At 44.4% G+C, this 26,141-nt stretch overlaps 1 protein-coding gene across 2 annotated transcripts; it reads right to left on the bottom strand.

Moving 5' to 3' along the window:
• Nucleotides 1-13,758, bottom strand: LOC118086682 (neural cell adhesion molecule 2). Of its 2 annotated transcripts, none has more exons than XM_035118603.3 (9): nt 13,629-13,758; nt 11,762-11,851; nt 8,142-8,354; nt 7,225-7,371; nt 6,331-6,471; nt 5,734-5,924; nt 4,283-4,376; nt 2,570-2,744; nt 1-1,206 (listed from the first exon to the last, which is right to left on the bottom strand). In XM_035118603.3, exons 1-9 carry the CDS (start codon nt 13,666-13,668, stop codon nt 1,146-1,148), a joined length of 1,152 nt encoding a protein of 383 aa, XP_034974494.3. In that variant the 5' UTR covers nt 13,669-13,758; the 3' UTR covers nt 1-1,145. The 2 variants fall into 2 exon arrangements, with proteins under 2 accessions (XP_034974494.3, XP_088528658.1); XM_088672532.1 differs by lacking the exon at nt 13,629-13,758 and adding an exon at nt 13,542-13,593.
• Nucleotides 13,759-26,141: the final 12,383 nt, after the last annotated feature.

Below are 26,141 nucleotides of genomic sequence, written 5' to 3'. Positions count from 1 at the left end.
TTCCAATTTTGAAGCTTTATTGAGATTCAGGATCAGGGATGATGGAGAAGAGGTAACATCAGAGGAATAAAAGTTTACTCTCTAAATGGCCGTACAATTCTACGGAGAAACTCCAGAACTTTTTTGCTTGACACAAGGGCTCTGAGACAGCAGAATGAGGTGAGAATGAGGGGAAGGGGGATTTCCAGTCTGCTCCTGGTAGAGAGAAACCATGAAGGTGGGGTTGGGGAGTCTGTGGCCCTAATTCCTATCAGCCTCAGCTAGTATGGCCAGTGATCAAGGATGATGGGAGCTGTAGTCCAGCAACATTTGGAGGGTCAAAGGTTGACCCTCCCTACACTGGAGCAGTTTTCCCTCAACTTGATGCCTTACTGATGTCACTAAACTACAGAACCCATCACCGCTGACTAGGGATGGAGAAATATATCAATTTCAGTTTCTCTCAGTGTCTTGTTTATCTAATTTATCCAAAGTTCATTCCTCCATATTTCCGCATCAATTGGTGGTGATATATATATGACTCACGAAAGATCATTAGGATAAATTTCTCCCATATGCATTTTTTGTTTACAATTTGGCCTAACATGAACATTTTTGACAAGCGGCTTTACCTAATATAAGGCATAACTGCATATTAATGTATCTACACTAGTACATGCATTTTTGTACCCACTACTCAGCTGAGGCATGGCATTTCCAAAATTTGGAGACAGGCGGATTTCAAAGGATGCCTGGCTTTCCTTCTGCGTCTTGTTTTGGGAAGTGCAAATTAGGTAAGTTTGCTTTTAAATGAGAACAGAATCAAATTTCTCCCCCCAGCCCTATCCTTGACCATTTGGGCCATGGTGGCTTGGAATGATGGGAGTTGGAATCCAACATCTAGAGAGCATAGAGTTGGAGAAGGTTGCATGAGGAGGGCGTTTCGCTCCCATTCAGCTATTCTGAAAGGGAGAGTTGGGTCACTGGGCCACAGACAGGAGGGTGTTAAGGAAAAAGTGAGATAAGAGAGCCAGACACTGTTTTCTCAGCTCTCCCATATGGGAAGTCGCCTTTGTGTTTCCATTTTTGATGAAGAGCTCATCCAATCTTGGCCATGGAGTCCCATCTCCATCCCTGCACAATCCAAGGTCATTGCTGTAGACTAATCAGGCCTCAATGCCAGAAACATTCACCACTGTGCTTTTTCCTGACTTGGAGAGCATTTTCCTGTGGAAACAAATAATGGAAAGATAGCACATGGGTGAGCAGGGATAAAAATGTTTGTTTATCCAAACCATTTTTTTATCCCAACCTTCAGCTGAAAAAAGGCTCCCAGAGCAACATACAGAGATCAAAAATAAGATAAGTCAGGTTAACCTACCCTATTTGAGGAAGCCAGTGTGGCGTAGTGCTTAAGATTGTCAGCCTAGGTCTTGGGAGAGACCAGGGTTCAAATCCCCACTTGGCCATGAGGCTCACTGGGTGATCTTGAACCATTCACCATATGTCAGCCTAGCCTACCTCAAAGGGTGATTGTGATGATAAAATGGGGAGGATAACCATGAGTGCCACCTTGGGCTCCTTGAATGAAATATAAATGTGGTAATTAAATTTCTATCAGTGGGAGAGGCACAGTTGCCATTCAAAATCAGTGGGCGGGTGGGTGTTTTTTTTTTTGTTTTGTTTTTTTTAAGTCTGTGACATATGAAAGTATACTTGTGCCAAAGAAGAAAGAAACATGTAATAAAGAACAGGGATCAATAATATAAATAGGAACAACCGGTTATAAATCTTTTTCAGATATGTCCCAATTAGCCCTGAGTCCTTGGACTAACTGAACTACTAGATTCCAAGAATTTGTGATATACAACATAAGGTTGTGTTTGTAGAGAACAGGCTCTCGATAAAAGGAAAAGTGCTCAGCTAAAAGACCTATCCATTCTGAAGGAAATCAGCCCTGAGTGCTCACTGGAAGGACAGATCCTGAAGCTGAGGCTACAATACTTTGGCCACCTCATGAGAAAAGAAGACTCCCTGGAAAAGACCCTGATGTTGGGAAAGATTGAGGGCACAAGGAGAAGGGGACGACAGAGGATGAGATGGTTGGACAATGTTCTTGAAGCTACGAACATGAGTCTGGCCAAACTGTGGGAGGCAGTGGAATACAGGAGTGCCTGGCGTGCTCTGGTCCATGGGGTCACGAAGAGTCGAACACAACTAAACAACAACAAAAAAGACTTTTTATCGGCCACTGACACACTAGTGGAATTATTTGGACACATTCCCCAAAGCAGATGGAGAAGGTTTTCTAAGCCTCAGGACCAATTGGGACATATCTGAAAAAGTCTTAATGGTCAAAACATGTCTATAACTGATGGACCATGGAAATCACTACGAACTGCTATCACCAACATCCCAATCAGGCTGCTGTGGGTGCCAACTGAAACATGGGATGGGATCAGTAGGTGAAAGATTAGTGGAGGAAGCTCACCACTGGAGAAGGTTAAGAAGAGCTTCCCACCATTGCTATGCCAATATTTGGTCCTCATTTCCTACCATGGCTATCCTTCTCTCCCCCATACAAACTCACCCGTTGTTTTCTGTGCCTGCTCCAGAAGAGTTTTTGCCCGGGATATTGTTCCTACAGTACATCAGCAAGCCACGCTGGCGCTTGTAGTAGCAGAAGACATCCATCACCAGCAAAGCCACCAAGAGGATGATCAGCACAATGAGCACAATGATGCCAGTTCCCAAACCTTGAGTGTCTGGAAAGAGGAGAAGGACATTCATTTGCAAGAACAGATGGGAAGGACACAAGAATGCAGGAATCCTTTCACTAGCCTTGAGCAGAGGATGACCCCATTGTGTGCAAAGGCACCGACCAAAGGGGGAAAGCTGAGGTGAAGGTAAGTCAGCACAGACATCCTGGCATGTACTGTGGCTGTAAGAAAGACAGCCATTGGGAGCAACAGGCAGGATTGTTGGCCGGGAGTGAGACATATTGTGGTTCTCACAAGTTCTCTAGGACCTTTGATAGAGTGCAACTTCTCAAGCTGCAATTCCTTTGGACCTATATAAGATTTTATGACTGGCCCTTGATCTATTGCTTTGTTACACAAAATAATTGAGTTTATTTTATCATTTTTTAGTGAAGGGGACGGGACTGGTAGTACCTGAAAGAGATATGAGAATCTAAGCAATATAGACATTTTTATTACTGCTATAACTGAGCCAGCTTAGGTTAGTATGCTTCCATTTTATTTTATTTTATTTTATGCATGTTTTCATAAATATTTGTATAGTTTCTTCATCCTAACTATTTAATTTCAAATAAGATTTATTCCTAGGTATTTGAAGTCACCAAGGGCTATGGTTAGGAGCATGTTATGAGAAAAGCCAAATGAGATCCCTTGTGTTCAGGTTGACCAGAAGGATTGTTGATTTTGGAAAATTTATTCACAAACCTGCCACTTAATGAATTTGCTTACCGCCAGAAAGTTCTTAATTTTTAGTTGAAATCTCATTTCTTGTCATTTGAATCCATTGATTCAGGTCCTACCTACCCACCTTCTAGAGCAGAAGAAAATAAGCTTGCTCCATCTTCCATGTGACAACCCTTCAGATATTTGAAGTTGGGTGTCATATCACCTCTCAAAATAAAATAAACAAATAAATAATTGTCCAATAGCACCTTAGAGACCAACTAAGTTTGTTCTGGGTATAAGCTTTCATGTGCATGCACACTTCTTCAGATACAATGAAACAGAAGTCACCAGACCCTTATATATAGTGAGGGGGTGGGGTGGGGTTTTTTAAAGAGGGGTAGTAGGAGATGGGTGATTGACTCAATGGGCATGGTAAACCTGTTGATGACTGTTAACGACTGCAATTAGTCCTACAGGAAAAAGCAAGGGATAGTATGCAGATGACCAAAAGTAGCTTTAGCATATGTAATGAGACAAGAATCCAATATCTCTATTCAGACCAGGTCTCTCCATAGTTTTCAGTTTAGTAATAAATTGTAATCCAGCAACTTCTCTTTCCAGTCTATTTCTATATATAAGGGTCTAGTGACTTCTGTTACAGTGTATCTGAAGAAGTGTGCATGCATACAAAACCTTATACCCAGAACAAACTTAGTTGGTCTCTAAGGTGCTACTGGACATTTTTTTTAACTTTTAAATTTATTTTGACTGTGTCAGACCAACACGGCTACCTACCTGAATCTAATATCACCTCTCAGTCTTCTCTTCTCTAGGTTAGTGTCAACATTCTGACTTTAAGCCAATTGTTTGCAACTCACCTTCTTGAAGAGTAACCTTCTTTTCGCTGCTACCCTGATCATTGGCAGCTGTTATTAGCAGTTCTGAGAGATCCTCTTGTGATGTTGGCGTGAACTAGAACCAAAATTTAAAAGGAGAATTTAAGATGCATCAAAATGTGAAGTGGAATAGTATTCTGCTATGACAAGTGAAGGCACACTTATGGGGTTTTCTTTTTCCAAAACTTGCACCTGCCTTCTCGAGCCTGGTGCCCTCCAGATGCTGCTAGACTACAACTCCCAGCATTCCTGACCATGGGGTTATAGTCTGAAACATCTGGAGGGCACCAGGTTGCAGAGAAGAGTGGCTTACACTGCAGGTGTCCTCAGCGACCATTGGTGGCTTCATATTCTCTCTTACTAGGGCTCAGCAGAAATAGTGATCCAGTCTAAAATTCATGAACTTAACCCAACAATTCAAGGAGGGATGGTTTCATGGAGTACCCAACTCTTGTGGGGTTACCTTACCCAACTCTTGTGGGGTTGAGTTTACCCTTTCATTGTGAAGTGAACAACTAGTCAGGGCCGGCTCGTCATAGACCCCCGGTGGCGCAGTGCACCATGGCGCTGGGCTGGTAAGCTGGGCGCCGGCCCGGTGGCGCAGTGCACCATGGCGCTGGGCTGGTAAGCTGGGCGCAGAAACCAATTGCACCCTCTGAGGGCGGGGCGGGCGGCGGAGCGATCTCCGCCCCTCAGCACCAGGGCGAGCGATCTGCTCAAGACGGCCCTGCAACTGGTGTATGTGGTGTGTGTGTGTGTGTGTGTGTGTGTGTGTGTGTGTGATCTTTCATTAAATGTTCATCAAATGCCCTGCAGCCTCCCTGGCTGCCACCACTTCCTTATCTGCAAATGCCTCAAGGGAAAAGTTAAGCTGCTAGAACCACCAAGGGCAATTTGTCCATCTGCCTTGCCCCATGCTCCATGTCTGGGTCCTTATAAGGTGACGACGCTGCTTAAGCATTCTTGTCTTCTCTTTGCCTTTTGGAGGATGTGTTTGGTTTTTAATACTTTTGAAATGCATTGAATTGGTATACTAATCTGTAGTGTTTGTTTTTATTGCATGCCGACAGCTTCTAGCAGCCACAAGTAAGAGCTCCGAGCAAAGGTGAATAAACTGCCCCAGAAGGAGCACAACGTGCCCCCCCCACCAGAGGAACTACCCCTCCCCTAACACCCCATACTATGTTAGGCAAAATTGCACTCCAAAATTCATATATATTCTGACAACTGCTCCCTAAAATGCTGCTGAATTTTCATGAAGACTTAAAAAAATAAATACAAACTGATAGAGAAAAGTGGAGAATTGAATTTAAGATTGGGGGAGTGGGGATGAGGAACTGAGAGAAACTGAAACTGACCAATTTGTCAGGGAATGAGTTGGCTGTTGACCAATGCTCAGGGATGATGCAAGTTGTAATCCAAAGCAGTCTTACCTCAAAGGAATACGTATGTCTGTCTTGGTCCTGCGCCACTTTCTTGATATCATCACCTGTAAAAACTTTTCCCTTCCAAGCAACGGAGACAGAGGGGGGAGGGTAAGCCCAGATGCTAAAGTTGTATTGGACAGGTGTCCCAATCTGTGTGGCGAATGGGTCACCTGTGAGGAGCTCTATCCTTGGAGCGACTGGGAAAGTAAGCCAGAGTGACAGTTTGTTACATAGGAAGCTAACGTTTGCCATTATTTTACCTCTGGATAAAACATAGTGACTGCCAAGTAATATATTTTCTGTTATTTCTGATGTACTTTGCTTTTGAAAAATTGTTTGCTGGTCTTTGGCTCTTAATAAAGAATGTGGGTATTTTCTATACTGACTGGCAGTAGCTCTCCAAGGCTTCAGGCAGGAATCTCTCTCAACCCTACCCCTTCTCTTTCCAAATCAAAAGACCCATCCACTCCTTGCTTCCTAAACTTTACCTATGGTTAGGTCTATCCACTCAGCATACAACCAAATCTACAACCCTGGCAGCCCAACATAGACCAAGGCTCCTATCTCCCAGCACTGTGCTGAGAGACCCAAAATATCTCTTACATTTAATATTGAGGGAGACAACCATGACAACAGTTTCATTCCGCTCTTTAATACTGGCCTCGCAGGTATGGACACCAGCATCTGAGGGTTGGGAGTCCTTTACCACCAATGTCCCATTTGCAAGCACAGAGACTCGTCCTCCTGCCCAGAAAGGAGAAGCAAATTAGCAGTGGTGACAGTGGGATATATATACAGGTGAAACTCAGAAAATTAGAATATTGTCGAAAAGTGCATTTATTTCAGTAATGCAACTTGTTTTTTTAATTATTTTTTTACAAATGCTTTCTTTTGGAAATTCCGCAGTAATAAAACAAATAGTTACAATAATTCAAAAATAAACATCACTATTACATTTCATTAATTACATTCCATTTATAATTGACCCACCTAATGACAAATAATTAAAATTACAACAAATAAAGACTTGACATATCTTGCTTTGCATGTCATGCATCTATCTCATATTTTAGTTTCACCTTTTAAGTTGCATTACTGAAATAAATGCACTTTTCGACAATATTCTAATTTTTCTGAGTTTCACCTGTATATGGCAGGTACATACTAGCAAAATATCATAACAAATGCCAAAAGCAAAAGGGATATCGGTTTGCATTATCCTGTACCTTATTGCTTCAAAATAAATTAGAAAGAGACTTCATTTCTTCATAAAGACATTGTCTATCCTCTCTCTGGTTCTAACCATATGTATGAGCTTAGTTATCCATTCTCTGCCCCACCCCCACCCCCACCCCAATTGTCAAATAATAACTTTGGCAGCGGTGAAGAGATGTTGCATTAATCCCTTGTCTTCTAATAGTACAGGAGAAGCAAATTAGCAGAGGTGCGAGTGGGTTTTCTATCTAGGGGCACCTTTCAACAGAATATCCTACTCACCATCTCCGATCTTACTGATTTCCTGGTTTCCAAAGGTCCACCGTACAGCCGGTGGCGGGATTCCAGTGGCTTGGCAATCAAAGGCTACACTTGTGCCCTCAACAACTTCTTTTGTAGGCTCCATGGGGCTCACAAACCTTGGTCTCTCTATGGATAGGAACATGGGAAGTTGATTTGTACCCAGCCAAGCCATGTAGCTGACTGGCAGTACCTCTCCAGGATTTATGGCCCCAACTGAAGACGCTAAGGATTGAACCTGGGACCTTCCAGAGGTAAATCACAACTTGGGTGTAAAAAAATCAGGGTCAGGTGGACTGGACCACTTGGTGACATCATGGTATGATGAGCTATGTACACGCTGTTCAAACCCATGGGCAGAGGGAGCCTAACCTTACCTTTTGCATTGACCTTATTGCCTGCTGTTTTTAAGGATATGATGGGGGGGACAGAGAGTGGTTTAACAGTTAATCTGTCTTCACAAGAAAATCTGGGAACTGTGGCTCTGGGGGGGGGGATGGGACCTCCTAACAGTAGTATCGTAGCACTTTAAACATATGGCGTAAACGTGACCTGCGGTGTGTTTATTTCACCTAACACGCCCAATTTATTGTCACTCTAGACCAGGACCATTTTCAATATGAGGGATGCATTCCCTAATGGGCAAGTTTCCAGGGGCTACATGGCAAGCGAGGCCAGAGGCAAGAATTGGGGCAAATGTAGATGAGCCAGTCAACCAAGAGACATTATCACCATCAAAGGGAACATTTCAGTAAGGAGAGAGCCCCTGAGGTTGCGTGGCCTTGGGGGTCCCAAGGGCCAGATAGAGAGGCCTGATCCATCCCCTCCTCCCTGGATCTGAGGTTCTCGATCCCTGTTCAGGCATATTGCAGGAACGCTGATAGAATAATGTCACTTACGAACCACACGGATTCTGATCTGGGTAGCTGCCGTGTCTCCAGATTCAAAGTCCCCTTTGCAGGTGAAGATCCCTCCTGCCTGTGGATCAGGAAGAGTCATCTCCAGCCCCTTAGACTGCTCATCAATAGGCCGCAATGTGTACAGCTCCGAATCCTCGATGTCGGCATCCTCTGGGTCAGTCCAGGTCAAGGTAGCTTCCCCACCTGCTCTCACTGACATGCAGAGGAATTAAAATGCACAATTAATAGATCGCCCAGATGGGGTGGTAGCAAGGGAGGGAGGGATGATGAGAAACCTGGCCTGATTGATAGGGCTATCCATCAAATCAGGGGTTGCTAAGAGGGTTGCCAAACCTTCAGGGATGACCTGAAATCTTCATGTTTGCCTGCCTCCACTCTGGGGGCAGGGGGAATGCTTGTATCTCTAGGCACGTATGACTGCCTTAAAAGGGTTTAGTTTTTTTTTAAAAAGCCCTGTTCAGGGAGGCTTTTAATGTTTAATAGATTATTGTGTTTTATTTTTCTGTTGGAAGCCGCCAAGAGTGGCTGGGGAAACCCAGCCAGATGGGCGGGGTATAAATAATAAATTATTATTATTATTTATTATTATTATTATTTTATGAGAGAGAGAGAGAGAGAGAGAGAGAGAGAGAGAGAGAGAGAGAGAGAGAGAGAGAGAGAGAGAGAGAGAGAGAGAGAGAGAGAGAGACTGCAGGCACCTGCTGCAAATGATTGCCTAGATCTCTGCGAGGGGTTCTGCCCTCCTCCACTCCCTCCCCACTTCTGCCAATTAACCTCCATTTCAACAGCTCAGTGATGGGAGGTAGCACAGAGGAAGAAAAAGGACTGGGCTGGGCTCAGGATAAAGAGAGGGTTATGAGTTTGCATGCACACCTGGAGCAAGGTGTAGAGCTCTGGATGCGGGTGAAGCAGGTGGAAAGCAGGAGGAGGAATGCAGCCCTGCTGCCTCCGGGGTGTGTGTGTGTGTGTGTGTGTGTGTGTGTGTGTGTGTGAGAGAGAGAGAGAGAGAGAGAGAGAGAGAGAGAGAGAGAGAGAGAGAGAGAGAAGAGAAGAGAAGAGAAGAGAAGAGAAGAGAAGAGAAGAGAAGAGAAGAGAAGAGAGAAGAGAAGAGAGAATAGGAGTGTATACAACAGTTTCTCTGTTTTGCAAACATGTCCACAGGCCCCCCCAAAGTTGGCAGCCCTTCCAACAAATGAATGGAGAGTTGTATAAGAGAAAAGTTGTGTACACACATACACACTATCTTAAAAAGTTGGATGAATGGGTGGGTTGTTGTTTTAAAGAAAGTCCAGATTTTCACCAAAACAGGAGCCACTCTGCTCTAGAAAGGGCAGTGACTATGTAGTTGTCAAACATATCCAATCATCTATTGAGGACCGAAGCTATGTACAATTAAAGTCTGCACAAATCCCACCAAGGATCCTAGGAAGCAACAGGGATTACCCCTTACAGAGCTACAATTCCCAGCTGCCTTAACAGTTCCCATTATTCTTTGGGGCGGGTGGGGGGGATATGATTTAAATGCATACATGTGTACACAACTTGAGTGCAGGTAGGGAAGGAAGAGGTTCTGTGAATTTTAAACAAAAGGAAATGTGCAGATAGAACAGTGACCGGCTGGGAGCCTGCCCCACCTCCAAGCCCTCTTCCTGTCTCCCCAAAGCCACAAACAATTGGACTTTAAAAAACAAACAAACCAGATGCTGTATGGTTATTTAAATATATCAGCAGCAAACATGATTTTAACAGACCACACACACACACAGAAGCCGGGTGGGAGAGAGGCCAAACTGGCAATGCAAGCAACGTCCAGTGTGGAGGGAAGCAGGTGTGTCGTCTGAAGGGCCACGTCAGACCATTGCTCTATTTAGCTCAGTGCTGCCTACACTGACTGGCAGCCGCTCTCCGGGGACTCAGATGTGAAGTGAGCTTTCCCTGCCCTATCTCATGATGCTGGGGGTTGAAGCTGCTTGCAGAAGATGTGCTCTGTCGCTGTGCTATGGACCTTTCCAATAGGAAGCTTCCTTATACCAACTCAGATCATTGGTCTGTCTCGCTCATTACTGTCTATCCCAGGGACTGGGAGCCTGAGGTCTTGCAGATGTTGTTGGGCTACAATGCCCATCATCTCTTGACTACTGGCCATGCTGGCTGTGGATCATGGGAATTAGAGTCCACAAAAGGAGAACTGGTGCAAGTTTATTTGGCAAAGGCATTGAAGAAGCCACCATGGTGAGTCCCACAGGCCTATAGATTACAGGTGTATACAGAGGCATCCCTTAGCTTTACGCATGCATAGAAATTAAGGGCTCACCCACACTTCTGTTTTTCCTGCGATTCTTTCCATTTGTCCCGTGATTCCTAGGCATGGGGCCAAGAGGTTTCTTTTTATGGGTCCTGCTGCTTTTCCTGGGGAAACCTGCTGTTTACCGCTGAAATGAAACAAATGGTGATCTTCTGCTGAAAACCCATTTGTTCTCATTGAGCAGTAAGCAGCCGGTTTCGCCCGGGACAAAAAAAAAGAACCTCTCCTTCCCTTTCCAACTCTGCAATTCTGTGATAATCACAGGGCAAACAGGACTGTGGATGTGCCCTAAGTCCTGTTCATGGAGGGAAAGTCACCCTGCGCCATCAGGGTGGAAGAAGAGGATGCTCATTCTTATCAGGCTTGGTCAAGGCTGAGCTTTTCCTGCACAAACGTCCTTGACACACCTCCTTAATGCAGGCTGGGTACGCAGATTCCCCTAACAATATCTTTAGAGTTGGAAGGGAACCCGGGGGTCATCTAGTCCAACCCCTTCAATGCAGGAATCTTTTGTCCAATGTGTTGGGAATTATAGGGGACAGAACTACCTAAACTGTACAGAAACTTATTCATGTATGCTACCACAGTGGCAAGAATGTTACTTGCCCAGAAATGGAGAGAAGCAGAAGTCCCAGCAAAGGCAGAATGGATACAAAAACTTATGGAATATGCAGAAATGGTGAAACTTACCGGAAGATAACAAACTTTTTTATATATAAAAGAATTGAAATGTTCTATTGAATATTTACAGATAAATTGTAAACAGATAAGAACATGGGCAGGGTTATTGTATTAACCTGCAGTTTTATATAAGAGTAAATATTTAAAGTAGATAAATAAAAGAGCAAACTAAGTTAATTTGAAGAAGATATTAAAAATAAATTTAAGGAACCGCAGAAAGAGGGGAAAGGAAGACAAGTTTTGAAATGTTAAAATGATTGTAAAACTAGTGAAAAGTATAAACTTGAAAAGCATAAATAATTTAAAAAAATAAATAAATGGGGGGACTTGAACCCATGACCCTGAGGTGAAGAGTCTCATGCTCTTCCGGCTAAGCTATCCTACACAGTCTGGGTAAGGGGAATCAACCAATTCCCCACTGCTGGTCTCCATTGACTGGCAGCAGCTCTCTCAGGTTTCAAGCAAGGAAGAGATGCTGGGGTTTTGAACCTAGGGCCTTCTGCATGCAAGCAGGTGCTCTGCCACTCAGATCACCCTGCAGGGGCCCGAAATACTGTGCTGGCTCCTGCTTTGATGCATATTCGTGCACACACTCTACATTATCCGCTTTCACCTTTGCACAAGAAATACGCTTTCTCGCCCAACTGCACATCCCCATTGCCGGGAATGATCTCCAGAGACGTCTTGGCAGAGTGAACAGCCCCTAGGAAGAGGAAAGAAGAACATTGTTTGGTCCAATCACAAGGCAAAGTCCTTTTAGCTCAGAGCATCTAGTCAGGGCTGGCCAACCAGCACAAGCAAGGGTTCCAAGCAGCCACAGCCAGTGGCAATAGTGTTTAGGGCACCACTTAAGCAGCAGATTATTCAAGAGGCATCCCCCTCATGATCTTCGGCAACCTCACAGCAATGACAGTGTGTAGCTTTATAATTGCATGGTGCAGCAACAACAAAACATGCCCTGGACCACTTTGGAGTCCAGTAAAAGTAAAATTAATGGGTCGGTTATCTACATTTCAGTCGCTACACTGGTGAGTCAGCTAAATGTAAACACGGGGTAAATAATTCAAAAGGAGGAGAAAGTGTGCTTTCTTTGACCCCACTCACACCATACATTTAAAGCATTATGATACAGTGGTACATCGACTTCCGACCTTCGGAAGTCGAAAAATTCGTAAGTCGAAGCCAATGGGGGGATTTTAAAAATTCGTAAGTTGAAAAAATCCTATCTAAAAATTCGTAAGTCCACTATAAACATTCCCCCAAAGAATTCTAGGAGCTGTTGTTTGTTAAGGTGCTGAGTTGTTAGGAAAGGCTAATTCCCCCGCTAGAGCTACATTTCCCAGAGCGGTTTATCAATCCCTCTTCCCATGGACCTCTGGCCTCTGGGAATTGTAGTTCTGGGGTGTCTCTTAACAACCCTCAACCAAGTATGCTTTCCACGAATCTGGAGCTGGGGAAAAGCATGACCATTATAAGGGACATGATACTGTTTTGATTGTATAGTGCAGTTGGAACCTAAGTCATGTCAATTAATTTCACTGGGTCTACCCTGTGTAGGACTAGCATTGACTAGAACCCAAAATAGGTGTTGACTCATTCAAAACTATCCTGTTAGGCATTCAGAAAACAGCAGCAGCAGTAATTTGCAGTTAGGAAAACTAAGCAAAACATTTGCTTGCAAGTTTGAGCTAGGACAAATGGCTGTTCAGCTGCCATCTCCAGTTAGCAGGATTGGAGAGCAAGTAACAGAGGAAAACTTTTTTCTGCCTTAGATGCTGGAGAGTACCTTAGCTGCCAGTCAGAGCAGACATTGCTGGGTTAGATGGACAAACTGGCCTAGTAATCAAAGCAAAATAAAAAAAATTCTTTTTTCCAGTAGTACCTTAGAGACCATTTAAATTTGTCATTGGTATGAGCTTTCGTGTGCATGCACACTTCTTCAGATACACTGAAACAGAAGTCACCAGACGCCCAGTGTGATATTCCTAGATTTTCTAGAGTTAGATTACTTGCAGAATACTTCAGTCCATCATGAACTCATCCTCTGACTGTCCTTACGTAGCCCAAATGCCCAGGCAGCCAACGCTATCCCCATGCAAGAAGGAAACATTGTTGGGCTTCAGAGGACCCCCCCCCCCAAAGTACAACTGGGGCAGGGAGGTTGGAGGGGTAGGAAATATACCATAGATTAGAAGGCAAGAGAAGTCTGATTAGGGTCAGTAGCCACAAAGCACTGAGGAAAATTGGAGGAAAGATAATGGGAGAAGGGGAGAACTGGCTGGGACCTTGAAGAGGGGCACTCCACACTGCAATATTTTGTTGCAAGTCTCACTTGCTCCATTTTTAAAAAAAGTCATAAAGAGGAAGGAACAAAATAGCCAAAGAGCTAATACCAAGGGACTGTGGGGGGTGCAGTCTAGACACCCACAAACTCCCTTCATGGAACAGGACCCTTTCTTTCTTTCTTTCTTTCATCTTACCTGCTGCAAACATGAAAATGAGGAATCTCCCTGGTTCCATCTTTAAAAGGTGGAGATAGCAATTGGGCTCCTTTGCCTTTCAGCACCAGCAGTTTGGAACAGGGACTCCTGAGTCCTGGGCTATTTATAAGGCTTTCTCGCCCACCCACCACCCTCCCTCCCCCCCTCCCACCTTTTTCTTTCCTCCTCCCAGCTGTGTGCCCCTGTGGCATCAGTGGAGGGGGGGAGGAAAAGGGTTGGAGCAGGAAGTCAGAGTGGGAGGGGAGACAGAAAATAGGAAGATTTGTGTACATGCACGCTTGTGCAGGCATGTGGATATGCATTTCCAAATGTGCATTTGCCTATATTTCAGCAAACTCAGGTGCTCAGCTACAATGGCTACCTAGTCAAAACAGTACCATTAAGATGCAGCATGCTCAAGTGGGAGAACTCCAAGATTTGGAGGAGGAAGAGAGGGGGGGGGGATTCAAACTAGAATAACTCAATGAGGATTGAGCATAATCCATTGCCACAGAATGCTGAGTGTTTGCTAGAGGAGGGTGGAATTAGGGGTGGCAGAATGGAATGGGATAAACTCAAAAGAAACCTGGCTGTCTGGCCTAGCTGGAACTCTCAACAACAGCACTACGCACTGCAGCATTTTGTTGCACTCCACACTTGTTATTTAGCTAGTTAAGTGTTACATTTGTTAGTCGCTTTGTAAAAATAAACAGTGCTGGTGCAACTTAATAACAAAATGCAGACAGATAAAATCAATTAAAAGCCTATTTTTTTAAAAAAAAACACAACCAAATGTACAATACAAATTCATTTAAAAGCTCACTCAATTATTGCAATAGGAAGGACAAGACCTAGTAGGGATATGTTTTTAAATACTAATTTTTATTGGATTTTTAAAACATAATTAAGCAAATAAACATACAATATAACAAATACACCAACAAACACATACATAGAAAAAAGGGGGGAGAAAAAACAAACTTTAAAACATCCATTTGAAAAATCATTATTTTATAGACTTCCCCTTCCCCCCTTTCTGATCTTCAATTTATAACCTTCTTTAGCAATATCCTTTATCATAATTTTCCAATCCTTAACTCAATTTTTACTACATATATTATACTGCCCCCCTCCCCCGCCCCCTTCCCAAAGATCCCCCTGCCACCAAGGAATCCTCAGGTGTAGTAGGACGGAGGAGGAGGCAGTCCTTTTTCTCATTTTCTCTTTTAAAGCCATCCCAATTGGTGCCTGTTAGGGTTGCCAGACTCAATAGTGGACAGGACTTCTGTGCCTTTAATTGCCCTGCTCTCTTTTGAGTGTGGAAACCTTAAAGAGAAACCAGCAGATCTTTTGTCTAATTTCCAAGCAAAGGGTCTGCTGGTTTCTCTTTAAGGTTTCCACACTCAAAAGAGAGCAGAGCAATTAAAGGCACAGAAGTCCTGTGCTCTATTAAGTCTGGCAACCCTAGTGCCCATCACTGCCTCCTGTGGGAGTGAGTTCCACAGTTTAACTATGTACTGTGTAATTTTAAAACACTAATTAAACATAAAGTGTTGGTGGGAGAGAGATGCAGGGTCTTCTCCCCTCACCTGGCAGAGGGTGTGGGGTTCGATCTCATGGGGCACTGATACTATTGTTTATATAAGAATATAAAGCTTTGGGAGGGTGAGGTAGAGAGGAAATAGATAATTTACAATTACAAAACCCTTGGCCAGGTTCCTATGCAACTGAATAACGTGACAGACTAGTAAATCTAAATATTTCCTTTCCCCCATTATATATATAGGCACTTAAAACAAGCAACAACAATCTCAGCTGACTTGGGCCAATATCTAATCCTGCAGAACAGCTCATAAAACAAAGGATAGCCCCTTCCCTTTCCTGGACACAATGAATATATAAAAATACAACCTGATTCTGAGTTGAATGTGGTATTGCAAGTTTATGTTGAATGGGGGAGTTCTTGTTCCTGCCAGGGGTTGTAAAGTATATTTTACGTTTGTGAAATGTGCCTTTTTGAGTGATTTTTCCTGCATTGCATCAGGGATCAAAGGGACCCCTTTGGCTCATTTGCAAAGTAGAGGAACTTTTGTTCACACCAAAAATTAAACCCATGCTGTGATTAGCACACCAAAATTAACCCCATGCTGTGATTAGGCAGGCGAAGGCTTCCTTCAAACCTGATTCCAATGTTTGAGATTTCATTTATTGGTTTATTTAAATTTATTTAACACTTAACTGTTTGTTTTTTTAAAAAAAATCTCGAAGTAATTTACAAAAAAAAAGAATAGGAAAATGTAAGTATCAGTAAAAACAGTCCAAAACAGCTATTGAAAACATTATTTTAAAAAATGGAATCAACTATCATCTAAAACCAAATTAAAAGACATCAGCATTCTTGCATTGAAGGGAGCTGAACCAGATGACCCTTGGGATTCCTTCCAACTCTACAATTCAATGATTCTATTAAAATTCTACATACCCAGGTAGGCTAAACAAAAATGTTGACTCCCCCACTCACAAGACCCTAGACCAGGCATCCCCAAACTTCAGCCCTCCAGATGTTTTGGACTACAATTCCCATCATCCCGGACCACTGGTCCTATTAACTAGGGATCATGGGAGTTGTAGGCTAAAACATCTGGAGGGCCGCAATTTGGGGATGCCTGCCCTAGACCACTATGCCACTGTCCCTCACAGTCAGAAATCCTGGAGAGGTACTGCCAGTCCGCTAGATGGCTTGGCTCAGTACAAATCAACTTCCCATGTTCCTATCCATAGAGAGACCGAAGTTTGTGACCCCCATGGAGCCTACAAAGGAAGTTGTTGAGGGCACAAGTGTAGTTGATTGTCAAGCCACTGGAATCTCGCCATCGACTATACGGTGGACCTTTGGAAACCAGGAAATCAGTAAGATCAGAGATGGTGAGTAGGATATTCTGTTCAAAGGTGCCCCTAGATAGAAAACCCACTCGCACCTCTGCTAATTTGCTTCTCCTGTACTATTAGAGGACAAGGGATTAATACAACATCTCTTGACCGCTGCCTAAATTATAATTTGACAAAACTTCGGGGGAGTGGAGAATGGATGATTAAAATCTTGACCGTTGTATGCAGGGTTAAGCTCATACATATGGTTAGAACCAGAGATTGGATAGACAATGTCTTTATGGAGAAATGAAGTCTCTTTCTAATTTGTTTTGAAGCAATAAGGTACAGGATAATGCAAACCCATATGTGTGACTCGGAAATGTGTTATATTGATCTGTCACTGGTTATTTGTTATTGGCTGATCTTGATTTATGTGCAGGTATTTGTCTTGCTCAATGTTCAGTTCTCGATACCCCTTTTGCTTTTGGCATTTGTTATGATATTTTGCTAGTATATACCTGAGCTGGTCTCTGACCGTAATAAATGATGATGATGATGATGATGATGATGATGATACCTGCAAAACATATATCCCACTATCACCACTGCTGATTTGCTTCTCCTCTCTGGGCTGCAGGATGAGTCTCTGTGCTTGCAATCTACAGTCCTGTTCTCTGCCTCCATCCATCACCATGATGGACATTTTGCTTGTAATGTTTACAAGAGACAGCTCCTTATCTCCGCAAGGATCCACCATCTCAGGAAAGCAGGGGAACTTGGGGACATGAAGGGGAGGAGAGCAGGAAAGACAGGGTCTGGTGATTGAGTTTCTTTTCAGAAAAGCTATTCGCTTCTTCCCCAGCCGCTGCCCATCCCAGCCCTCGCCACCACTCCTCTTCCTTCGAGACAGTGCCCCACCTAGTCAGCCTGTGGTGGCAAGTACATGATGGAAGAACTTATGGGAAAGGTCAGCATGGCGTCATGTGGAACAATGCCATTGTTAAGGGTGGCCCAGGTGGGCAAGTGCTGGGGCGTCGGCCCAGGTCCCCCTGCCTCTCCCCCGCTTTTAAACTTAAAGTTTTAATTTTGAAAAACGAGAAGACTGTACCTATACTTTGAACATGCTGTAAAATGCAATGCTGATGGGACATGCAGGCACCCAGACAGCTGCAATCTTAATTTGCTTAGACACCTAGCCTAGAAAGCACTAACTAGGCTTTGGGAAGGAGCCCTCATGCCTCTCTCCCAACATTGCTGACCCCCACCCTACCCCCGCTGCTTCTGCGGTCCCTGTCAGCTGGCCAGGAGAAATAGGGGTGCCCCGCAGTGGTGAACTTGGTTGCCTGGGGTGGCATCCCCTGGGGGCAGGGCGTCGCTCTGCAGCGTGCATGAGTCCTGACGCATGCGTCGTGATGTCACGACACACGCCGCGTGCACCAGAATGAACAGTGCATGCACAGTCTGTCCAGGCTGGTGCTGCTGCTCCCGTGGCAACCTTACAATCCGCCAAGCAAGCGGCAACTCATAAGGCTGCCACGTGCTAACAGCGCACATAAGGCTGCCCCATCCGTGCTGCTTTTCACACGCGGCAGCCTTAAGAGTTGCCGCTCATAAGGTTGCTGCAGGAGCAGCAGCAGCAGCCCAGATGGACTGCGCATGTCTGCACATGCACAGTCCGTCCGGGTTGGTGCTGCTGCTCTGCTCGGCCGGCGCGCTCTGCTCCTTCCTGCTCGGGCGGAGGAGGCGAAGGGCAGGCCAGGGAGGGGCGTCAGCTGCCGCCGCTGACGTCCCTCTCTGGCCCGCCCCTTGCTTCTGCCCGAGCAGGAAGCAGCAGAGCATGCTACGGAGCGGGTTGCCGGCACAACATTGGGGCGTCTCCGCGATGGCAGTCGCGCCGTGGCGGCCGTCGTCGGTGGAGGGTGGGGAGGGCCCGGGGGCACTGCCCCCCCGAGTGCTGCCCGGGGTGCCCCGCCCCATCGCCCCTCCCTTGCTACGCACATGGTGCTCCGGATCAACTCAGAAGCCGTAACGGCTTTAGAAATTCCTGCGCCATCCAGGAAAATTGTGACACTTGAAGAGTACATACCCTCCAGATGTCTCTATTTTCCAGGGACAGTCCCAGATTTACAGAAGTTTCTGTAAATTTCCCAGTTTATTATTTGAACTTGGAATGTCCCACTTTTCCTTAGGATGTCCCTATTTTCATCAGAAAAACATTGGAGTGTATCATAGGATGTCCCTGTTTTCATTGGGGAAATGTTGGAGCGTATGGAGTTACCCAACCCTTTTAAAAAAAAAAAAACTTTTTTTAAAAAAAGTTTAATGTTATATTATGTCTTTATGTTGTAGGCCACCTACAGTGGCTGGGGCAACCCAGTCAGATGGGCGGGGTATAACAATAATAATAATGAGGCTCAGAGCGGCTAACATCATATTAATAACACAATATACATAAAAACAAGCAATCAATCGATTAAAATGCACCCCAAAATTAATTCAAATAAATTATAATTATAGTTAAACAAATGGCAGTCCTCATGTTAAATTGAAAGCAGTTAATACTTGCCAGGACCAACTGTTTCCACTGATATTAAAGGACCTGTGAGCAGGCTGCGGAACCTCCTTCGTGCTTGTTCTTATACAAAGAGAAAATGAGTCAGACTGAAGCCTGGCCAAAGGCCTGGCGGAACAGCTCCATCTTGCAGGCCCTGTGAAAAGATGTCAAATCTATTATGGCATAGGTTGTCCCCATTTTCATCAGAGGAATGTTGGAGAGCCTCAAGTGACAGCAAAGGATCCAGAAGTACCCCAAGCTACCTATCTGCTCCTTCAGAGGGAGGGTGACCCCATCAAGAGCAGACCACCTTCCGTCCATCCAGTCTTGGGAACCATCTACTAACAGGGCCTCCGTCTTATCAGGACTGAGCTTCAGGTTCTTCGCCCTAACCCAGTCCAAAACTGAGGCAAGACCAGCACATCCATTTCACTTAACAAGACTTATATATGGTGAAAAAGGAAAACACTTGACATAAAACAACGTAGAAAAGTCATAAGAAAATACTCACAGAATAAAACTTCTGTTGGGCTGCAGCCAATGTTTTCGTCCTACTCAGCATAGAAATTAAATGGACATGGCTAACACTGGTTGATCAGTAGGTCTACTCTTGAGCAAAACCTATTTAGGTACAACCTATTATGTCTCTTAAGTCGGCAGAACAAAATGTATCAAGACAGGGATAAAACCAGCTGTTTTAAAAGGCAAATGTTCATTTTACGAGTAATAAGATAATGTGCATGGTGGAAAGGGAATTATTGGTTGGTTGGTTTTTGTTTACTTTATATTTTGTGTTTTCATTTTGTATTTTTATGCTGTGAACCACCCTGCGATCTTCGTGTGAAGGGTGGTATACAAATTTAATTAACTAATAATAATGTCGGCTGCCTGATCCCTTATATCCCAGCCCAATGACTGAGATCTTTAAGGGATTCTCTATTGGTGATCCCCTATGGTTTAGATGTACACAAGGCATTACCTCCTTTTCTTTCACATATGAGGAGACGCCTCTCCTGAGATGGTGCCTGTTGTGACACGTATGAAAACAAATGAAGTATGCTTCTTGCTTCAGAAACAATGGCTCGCACCGTAAGGTAAAGGAGCCCAGGGCAATACTGGTGTTCTGCTGATATGTTTGCACACAAACTGAAAAGTCCCCAGTGCTCCCTGTTGCAAAGGAAACAGAATCTCATAGCCATAACATAGTGGGAGATTTCTGCAGCATTTTCAAGTTCTGTCCTCAAGCTCAACCATGTCTCCTGGAAGACATGGCTTATCTGCTTGGAACTGCTTCAACCCTCCTATGTCAGTCATCCCCAACCTGGCATCCTCCAACTCCTATCAGCCCCAGCCAGTCTGGCCAATGGTCAGGGGTGATGGGAGTCGTAGTCCAAAAAGTTGAGAGGTCATCACCAGGCTGGGGGAGCTTGTCCTAGGTAGAACTAACTGTATGGTTTCAGGGCACAATTAACTTTTCTGTGTGAAAACCAGTGTAGAATCTGGAAGTGCAAAGACCCTTTGTAGAGCATCACGGAACATTGGGTGGAAACTGCAGGAGAGCAGAGAGCTGTTGCATTCGGTTCTTGCTTCCAGGTTTCCCATAAGCATCTGTTTGGCCACTGTGAGAACAGGATGCTGGACGGACTAGATGGGCCACAGGCCTGACCAGAAGGTTCTTCTTATACAGTATTCTTAATAATTAAGTGCTTTGGACTCTTAAGAGTTTTGAGGAGAAAATGGACCCAGAGATTTGGAACTTGGAAGACAAGGCCTTTCACTTCCACATCTAAACAGCCGGTGCCAAGCTTATTTACAAGGCCAAATGTTTTTCCTTGCGTCACCCAGGACCATATTACATTGTCCCCTTGCATATCTGGGTGTGGTTTCAGAGATGGGACAATAACCAGGATTGCTGAGGGAAAAACAAGACAGGATGTTTCTGTCTCCTGACAAAGCCCATTGTATGGTGGATGCTTTATTTATCTCTGCTGTCCTCTGCTCTGATGTTTACCGTGCACAGAGATGCAGATAATGGTTTTCCAACCTGTCTTTGCATCCAAGCCTGAGAGGGGCCCCTCCTCACCACCTGGGAGGGATGAGACCGCAGGCCTGCATCATAGTAATCTCCCATTGTTTTCTGCGCCTTCATTCCAAATAGCACGTTCCCTAAGGGTTCCCTGTGGAATTATCCTGCGTCTATCCCAGTGGGGAGGGATTTTTACCCCTGAAGTGAAAACACTCGTAAGTTCAGCATGCAGCCCAACCTACTCTAGCAAAACATTCCCACCTTTAAAGCAAGTTTACAGCTACACTTTAAGCAAAAGAACAATAATAGTCCCTATTTATGCTGGGGGGGGGGGGCATTTGTGTCCAGACAAAAGATGGAGGGCAAGTTGCTAGGCATGTATGCCTAATGGGTTGCATACCCTCCAACATTTCTCTGATGAAAATAGGGATATTCCATTCCATAATAATAATTTTATTATTTATACCCAACACATCTTACTGGGTTGCCCCAGCCACTCTGGGTGGCTTCCAATGTATGTATTTATTTTATTTTATTTATTGAATTTATTGAATTTATATACCGCCCTATACCTGGGGGTCTCAGGGCAGTTCACAGAAAAGATCACAATATATAAAATCAAAGTAAGAACAATAGCTCAATAACATCCCCCCAAAAAGAGCTACATTTTAAAAAGGTAAAGGTAAAGGACCCCTGACAGTGAAGTCCAGTCACAAACGACTCTGGGGTTTCAGCGCTCATCTCGCTTTACTGACCGAGGGAGCCGATGTTTGTCCGCAGTTCATGTGGCCAGCATGACTAAGCCGCTTCTGGCGAAACCAGAACAGCGCATGGAAACACCGTTTACCTTCCCACCGGAGCGGTACATATTTATCTACTTGCACTTTGACATGCTTTCAAACTGCTAGGTTGGCAGGAGCTGAGACAGAGCAACGGGAGCTCACTTACAGGTGTATAATGAAGGCACCAGGTGAACTTCCCTGGGGAGAGCATTCCACAAACAGGGAGCCACTGCAGAGAAGGCCCGTTTATATAAAAGCATAATAAAACATTAAACATTTTTTTAAAACTTCCCTATACAGGGCTGCCTTCAGATGCCCCAGGGGTTGGACAACTCTATACCTTCCAATATTTGTCCAATGAAAATAAGGGCATTTTACCATACCCTCCAACATTTCTCCAATGACAATAGGGACACCCTAAGGAAATGTGGGACATTCCAGGATCAAATCAGAAACTGGGACGGCTTCTCTAAATCAGGGACATCCCTGGAAAATAGAGGCACTTGGAGGGTCTGGGGTTGCGCCCGATCACTCTTTGTTGTAGTGATAGCTACCAACTTGTGTGGTTGAAAGAAATAATTACTTAGAGGAAACTATGACCACCAATACTTTGGCCACCTCATGAGAAGAGAAGACTCCCTGGAAAAGACCCTGATGTTGGGAAAGATTGAGGGCACTAGGAGAAGGGGACAACAGAGGACGAGATGGTTGGACAGTGTTCTCGAAGCTACAAACATGAGTTTGACCAAACTGCGGGAGGCAGTGGAAGACAGGAGTGCCTGGCATGCTATGGTCCATGGAGTCATGAAGAGTCGGACACGACTAAATGACTAACCAACAACATGACCACCAAAGTGGTGTAATGATGCTTTAAATGTATGCTGTAGATGAGGCTTGATAAGATGAGGGAAGAGCTTGCGAAATTTTGTGTACCTTTCCTTAGTTTCATATACTACTCTTCAGTGCATAATTAAAAAGAAAGAAGACTAAAGAACTACCATTCGTACTAACTATTGTTATTTTTGAAGAAGGGGATTGGAAGCCTCTCGGCCTGACAGGAAATCAAAGAGTTGGGGACAGCAAATGAAATGTTTGTGCCATAGATGTGCACAGTAGTGGGAAAGGAGGGGGAATTGGTTGAAAGAAAGCCGTCCCTGTTAAAATGGTGTTAAAAAAGATAGTTCAGGACAGGGAAGAGAGCTTAAAGGGTTTGGCAGGCATCACTCTCAGTCTATACAGCTCAGTGAAGAGAAAAGTGGATTGATTGAAGACGAAAAGTTAGGACTGACCGGAAATTTATCAGGAAACATTGAAATATCAACTTCCTCTCCATTGCATTAAGATTAAAAAAATGGGCCCTGTTAATCTCACTACAGCCTGATGGTGAAATTCAGGTGAGCTTTTTAACTAGCAGCACTACAACAATACAATACAATACAATACAATACAATACAATACAATACAATACAATACAATACAATACAATACCTCGGCTTACAAACACACTTGGTTCCGGAAGTCCACTCTTAACCTGAAGCGTACTTAACCTGAAGTGAACTTTCCCATTGAAAGTAATGGAAAGTGGATTAATTCGTTCCAGACGGTCCGTGGAGTACTTAAACTGAAGCGCACTTAACCTGAAGCGAACTTTCCCATTGAAAGTAATGGAAAGTGGATTAATCTGTTCCAGACGGGTCCTCAGAGTACTCAACCTGAAGCGTACTTAACCTGAAGCAAACTTTCCCAATGAAAGTAATGGAAAGTGGAATAATCCGTTCCAGACAGGTCCACGGAGTACTTAAACTGAAAATACTCAAACCGAGGCGTACTTAAACTGAGGTATGACTGTACAATACAATAATAGGCTCCATCTATACTGGCATTCCGTCCATTTTTGCAGATGCACCTGTTTACATAGGCATTCCCTTGATCTCTCAACCCAAGTCTTCTGTTGCAATGTTGCTTTAATAGAATTAGTTGCTGCATGTTTTAATTGCATGTGCAGGGATTGTTTTGTGGTGTATTTTAAGTATGGATGATTATGTTTTATTTTTTAAAAAATACTTTTTATTAAATTTTCCAATTAAAACACAATTCAATTATTTCAATTATATCCAATTATACACATACATATCAATTAAGCCAAATATTATGCCAAATCATTAAAAAAAAAAAAAGGCTTCCCATGCTTCAATGTCTGGGAATTCTAGATAACTATTCGCACTGCCGGTTTAGCGCAGCACACGGGGTCTCGCCAAGCGGGCGGCTCGTGAACCGGTTAAACGACCCCTGTGGGCCGCTTGTGGCCCATGGGCCTTAGGTTGCCTACCCCTGTTTTAAACGTTGTGAAATTGGCTTTGGTATTTTATGAACCGCTTAGAAGCCTACTTTGCCACTTAGTAGCAAGCTGTTGTTGCTAGATCTTTTTTTTTCCAGGCTTCCCACAAAGTGTGGTTTGATCGCCTGCTGAAGACAGCAATAGCTGTGACCTTTGCATCTTTCTGTTCTCCCTTAGCCCACTGCTTCCTTCATGCACTAAGGCAAACTAACATTTCATTCGAGCCAAAATTTCCCAGAAGGGACTTTTCTGGGGATTTTCTTTTCCCCCTGCCCACCCACAAACTGTTGGAGATTTCCACCTCTCTCCAGAGAATATCATAGGAAGGTAGGAAGCTGCCTTAAACCAAGTCAGGTCATTCAGTTTGACCCCAGTAGGTTTGCAAACTTTTCTCTCCCCGGAAGAGGGGCAGAAGTTCAACTGCTGCAGCTTGTTCCCTGTCGAATTCCAAGGCATACGTGCCTCCACCACAACCCTGGCCCCTCTTTGCCAGCTTCCTCGCTCCTAAAACACTCGTGTTTGTGTGAGGGGGTTTGTCAGATCTCTTTCCACAGTTCCGTTTAGTGCTGCAGCTAAAAATAACAGTCCTGGAAGCCTTCCCATTTCCTGTGAAGCTGCACCCCCCCTTTTCAGCCCCTTCCTCTAAACTGCTTCCCTCTTTGCAATGATAGCTCTGTTGTGAGCCAGTAAAGTCTTCTGGGAAAGAGAATACAGAGTCAGAGGTGATCATGTAAACTGTTTAGCTTCAGTGTCTCTCTTTGGGGGAGACAAGGTGACTGACAGATCAGGAAGTGAGATCTAGCAGTCAGAGGTGAGGTGGGGCTGATCTGCAATGGAATTGCATCTTGGAAAGGGGGGGAGTAAAGTGGATGAAGCCTAGGAGTCAGGGAGGGTCCTAAGTTTTATTTCAGGCTCCAGCATCATGCAGAAACATGACAGTTGTCACCTGGCATCTGTCCGAGCCAGACAATGTTCCCTGGCTTGCGGCCAGCTTTACGTTCCTCAAAGAAGAAACACAAACACACACACCAATCTCCAGGATCCAGCTATTAATGCTTGACTTCTGCTTGTTGGAAGTGCCAACAGCAGAGATCATCCCATCTCTAACTAAAGGGTTAGTGTTAAAGTCAACTAGCCAAGAAAGGTACAGGTGGAAATGTTGCTTAGCAACCAGACCGAGTGGCATGATGTTTGCTGAGACAATACACACCCTGATTGGCCATGTAGTTTGGAGGTAGTTTTCCTCTGCATGTTTGATTCAATGTCTCCCTCATGGGTGTAGACAGGGGGGGCAGGAGGGGGCAGCTGCCCCCCCCCTAGAAGCAAAAAAATATTGTATTTTACAGACCATAACCAGCACTTTCCCCCTCCAAAAACTGAAGTGGAAAGGGCTTTGCTTTAGCAAGAGCAGCTCTCCACTTGCTGGGGGCGGGGGGGGCGGGGGCGGGGCAGGAACACAGCTGTAACAAAAACACATCAAATAAATAAAGCATAGTGGCTACCAGTACTTAAGCAGTTAAGACAAGGGAGAAGAATATCCCTTCAGGCAAGGTTCACCCTATTCACCCTATTGTTCTTCAGTGGGAGCTGTTAATGAGCATTCAGGGATCGCATTAACAGTTCTTTTGGCGATTTAATGAGGGTGCAGAGGATTCAATTTGACTAAGGTGGCCCTGCAAGGCTAAAAGGAAGTGAATAAGAAAGGGGGGGCTGTAGCTTTGATAGACACAGTGATGTTTATAAAAAGCAGTGATGTTCCAGTCTGCCCCTCCTTCTGCATCTGTATACTGTAAATCAGGGGTGGCCACCTCCCAAGAGACTCTGATCTACTCACAGAGTTAAAAACTGGGAGTGATCTACCCCCTTTTTGGGGGTTCAGGTCAAAGCTGTTGAGATTTTTTAAGGAAGGGAAGCCCTGTTTTGGGGGTTTAGGTCAAACTTG

This window comes from Zootoca vivipara, chromosome 6, assembly GCF_965207765.1.
Source record: "Zootoca vivipara chromosome 6, rZooViv2.hap1.1, whole genome shotgun sequence".
Lineage (NCBI taxonomy): Eukaryota > Metazoa > Chordata > Lepidosauria > Squamata > Lacertidae > Zootoca > Zootoca vivipara.
This window is presented reverse-complemented; position numbering and strand designations above follow the sequence as displayed.

Excerpts from the sequence above, each read along its gene's own strand:
- LOC118086682 (XM_035118603.3), bottom strand. The coding sequence starts at position 13,668 with ATGGAACCAGGGAGATTCCTCATTTTCATGTTTGCAGCAG. Across the intron at positions 4,377-5,733 it reads GACATACGTATTCCTTTGAG|TTCACGCCAACATCACAAGA; the intron begins GTAAGACTGCTT and ends TTTTGGTTCTAG. Across the intron at positions 2,745-4,282 it reads GAAGGTTACTCTTCAAGAAG|ACACTCAAGGTTTGGGAACT; the intron begins GTGAGTTGCAAA and ends TCCTCTTTCCAG.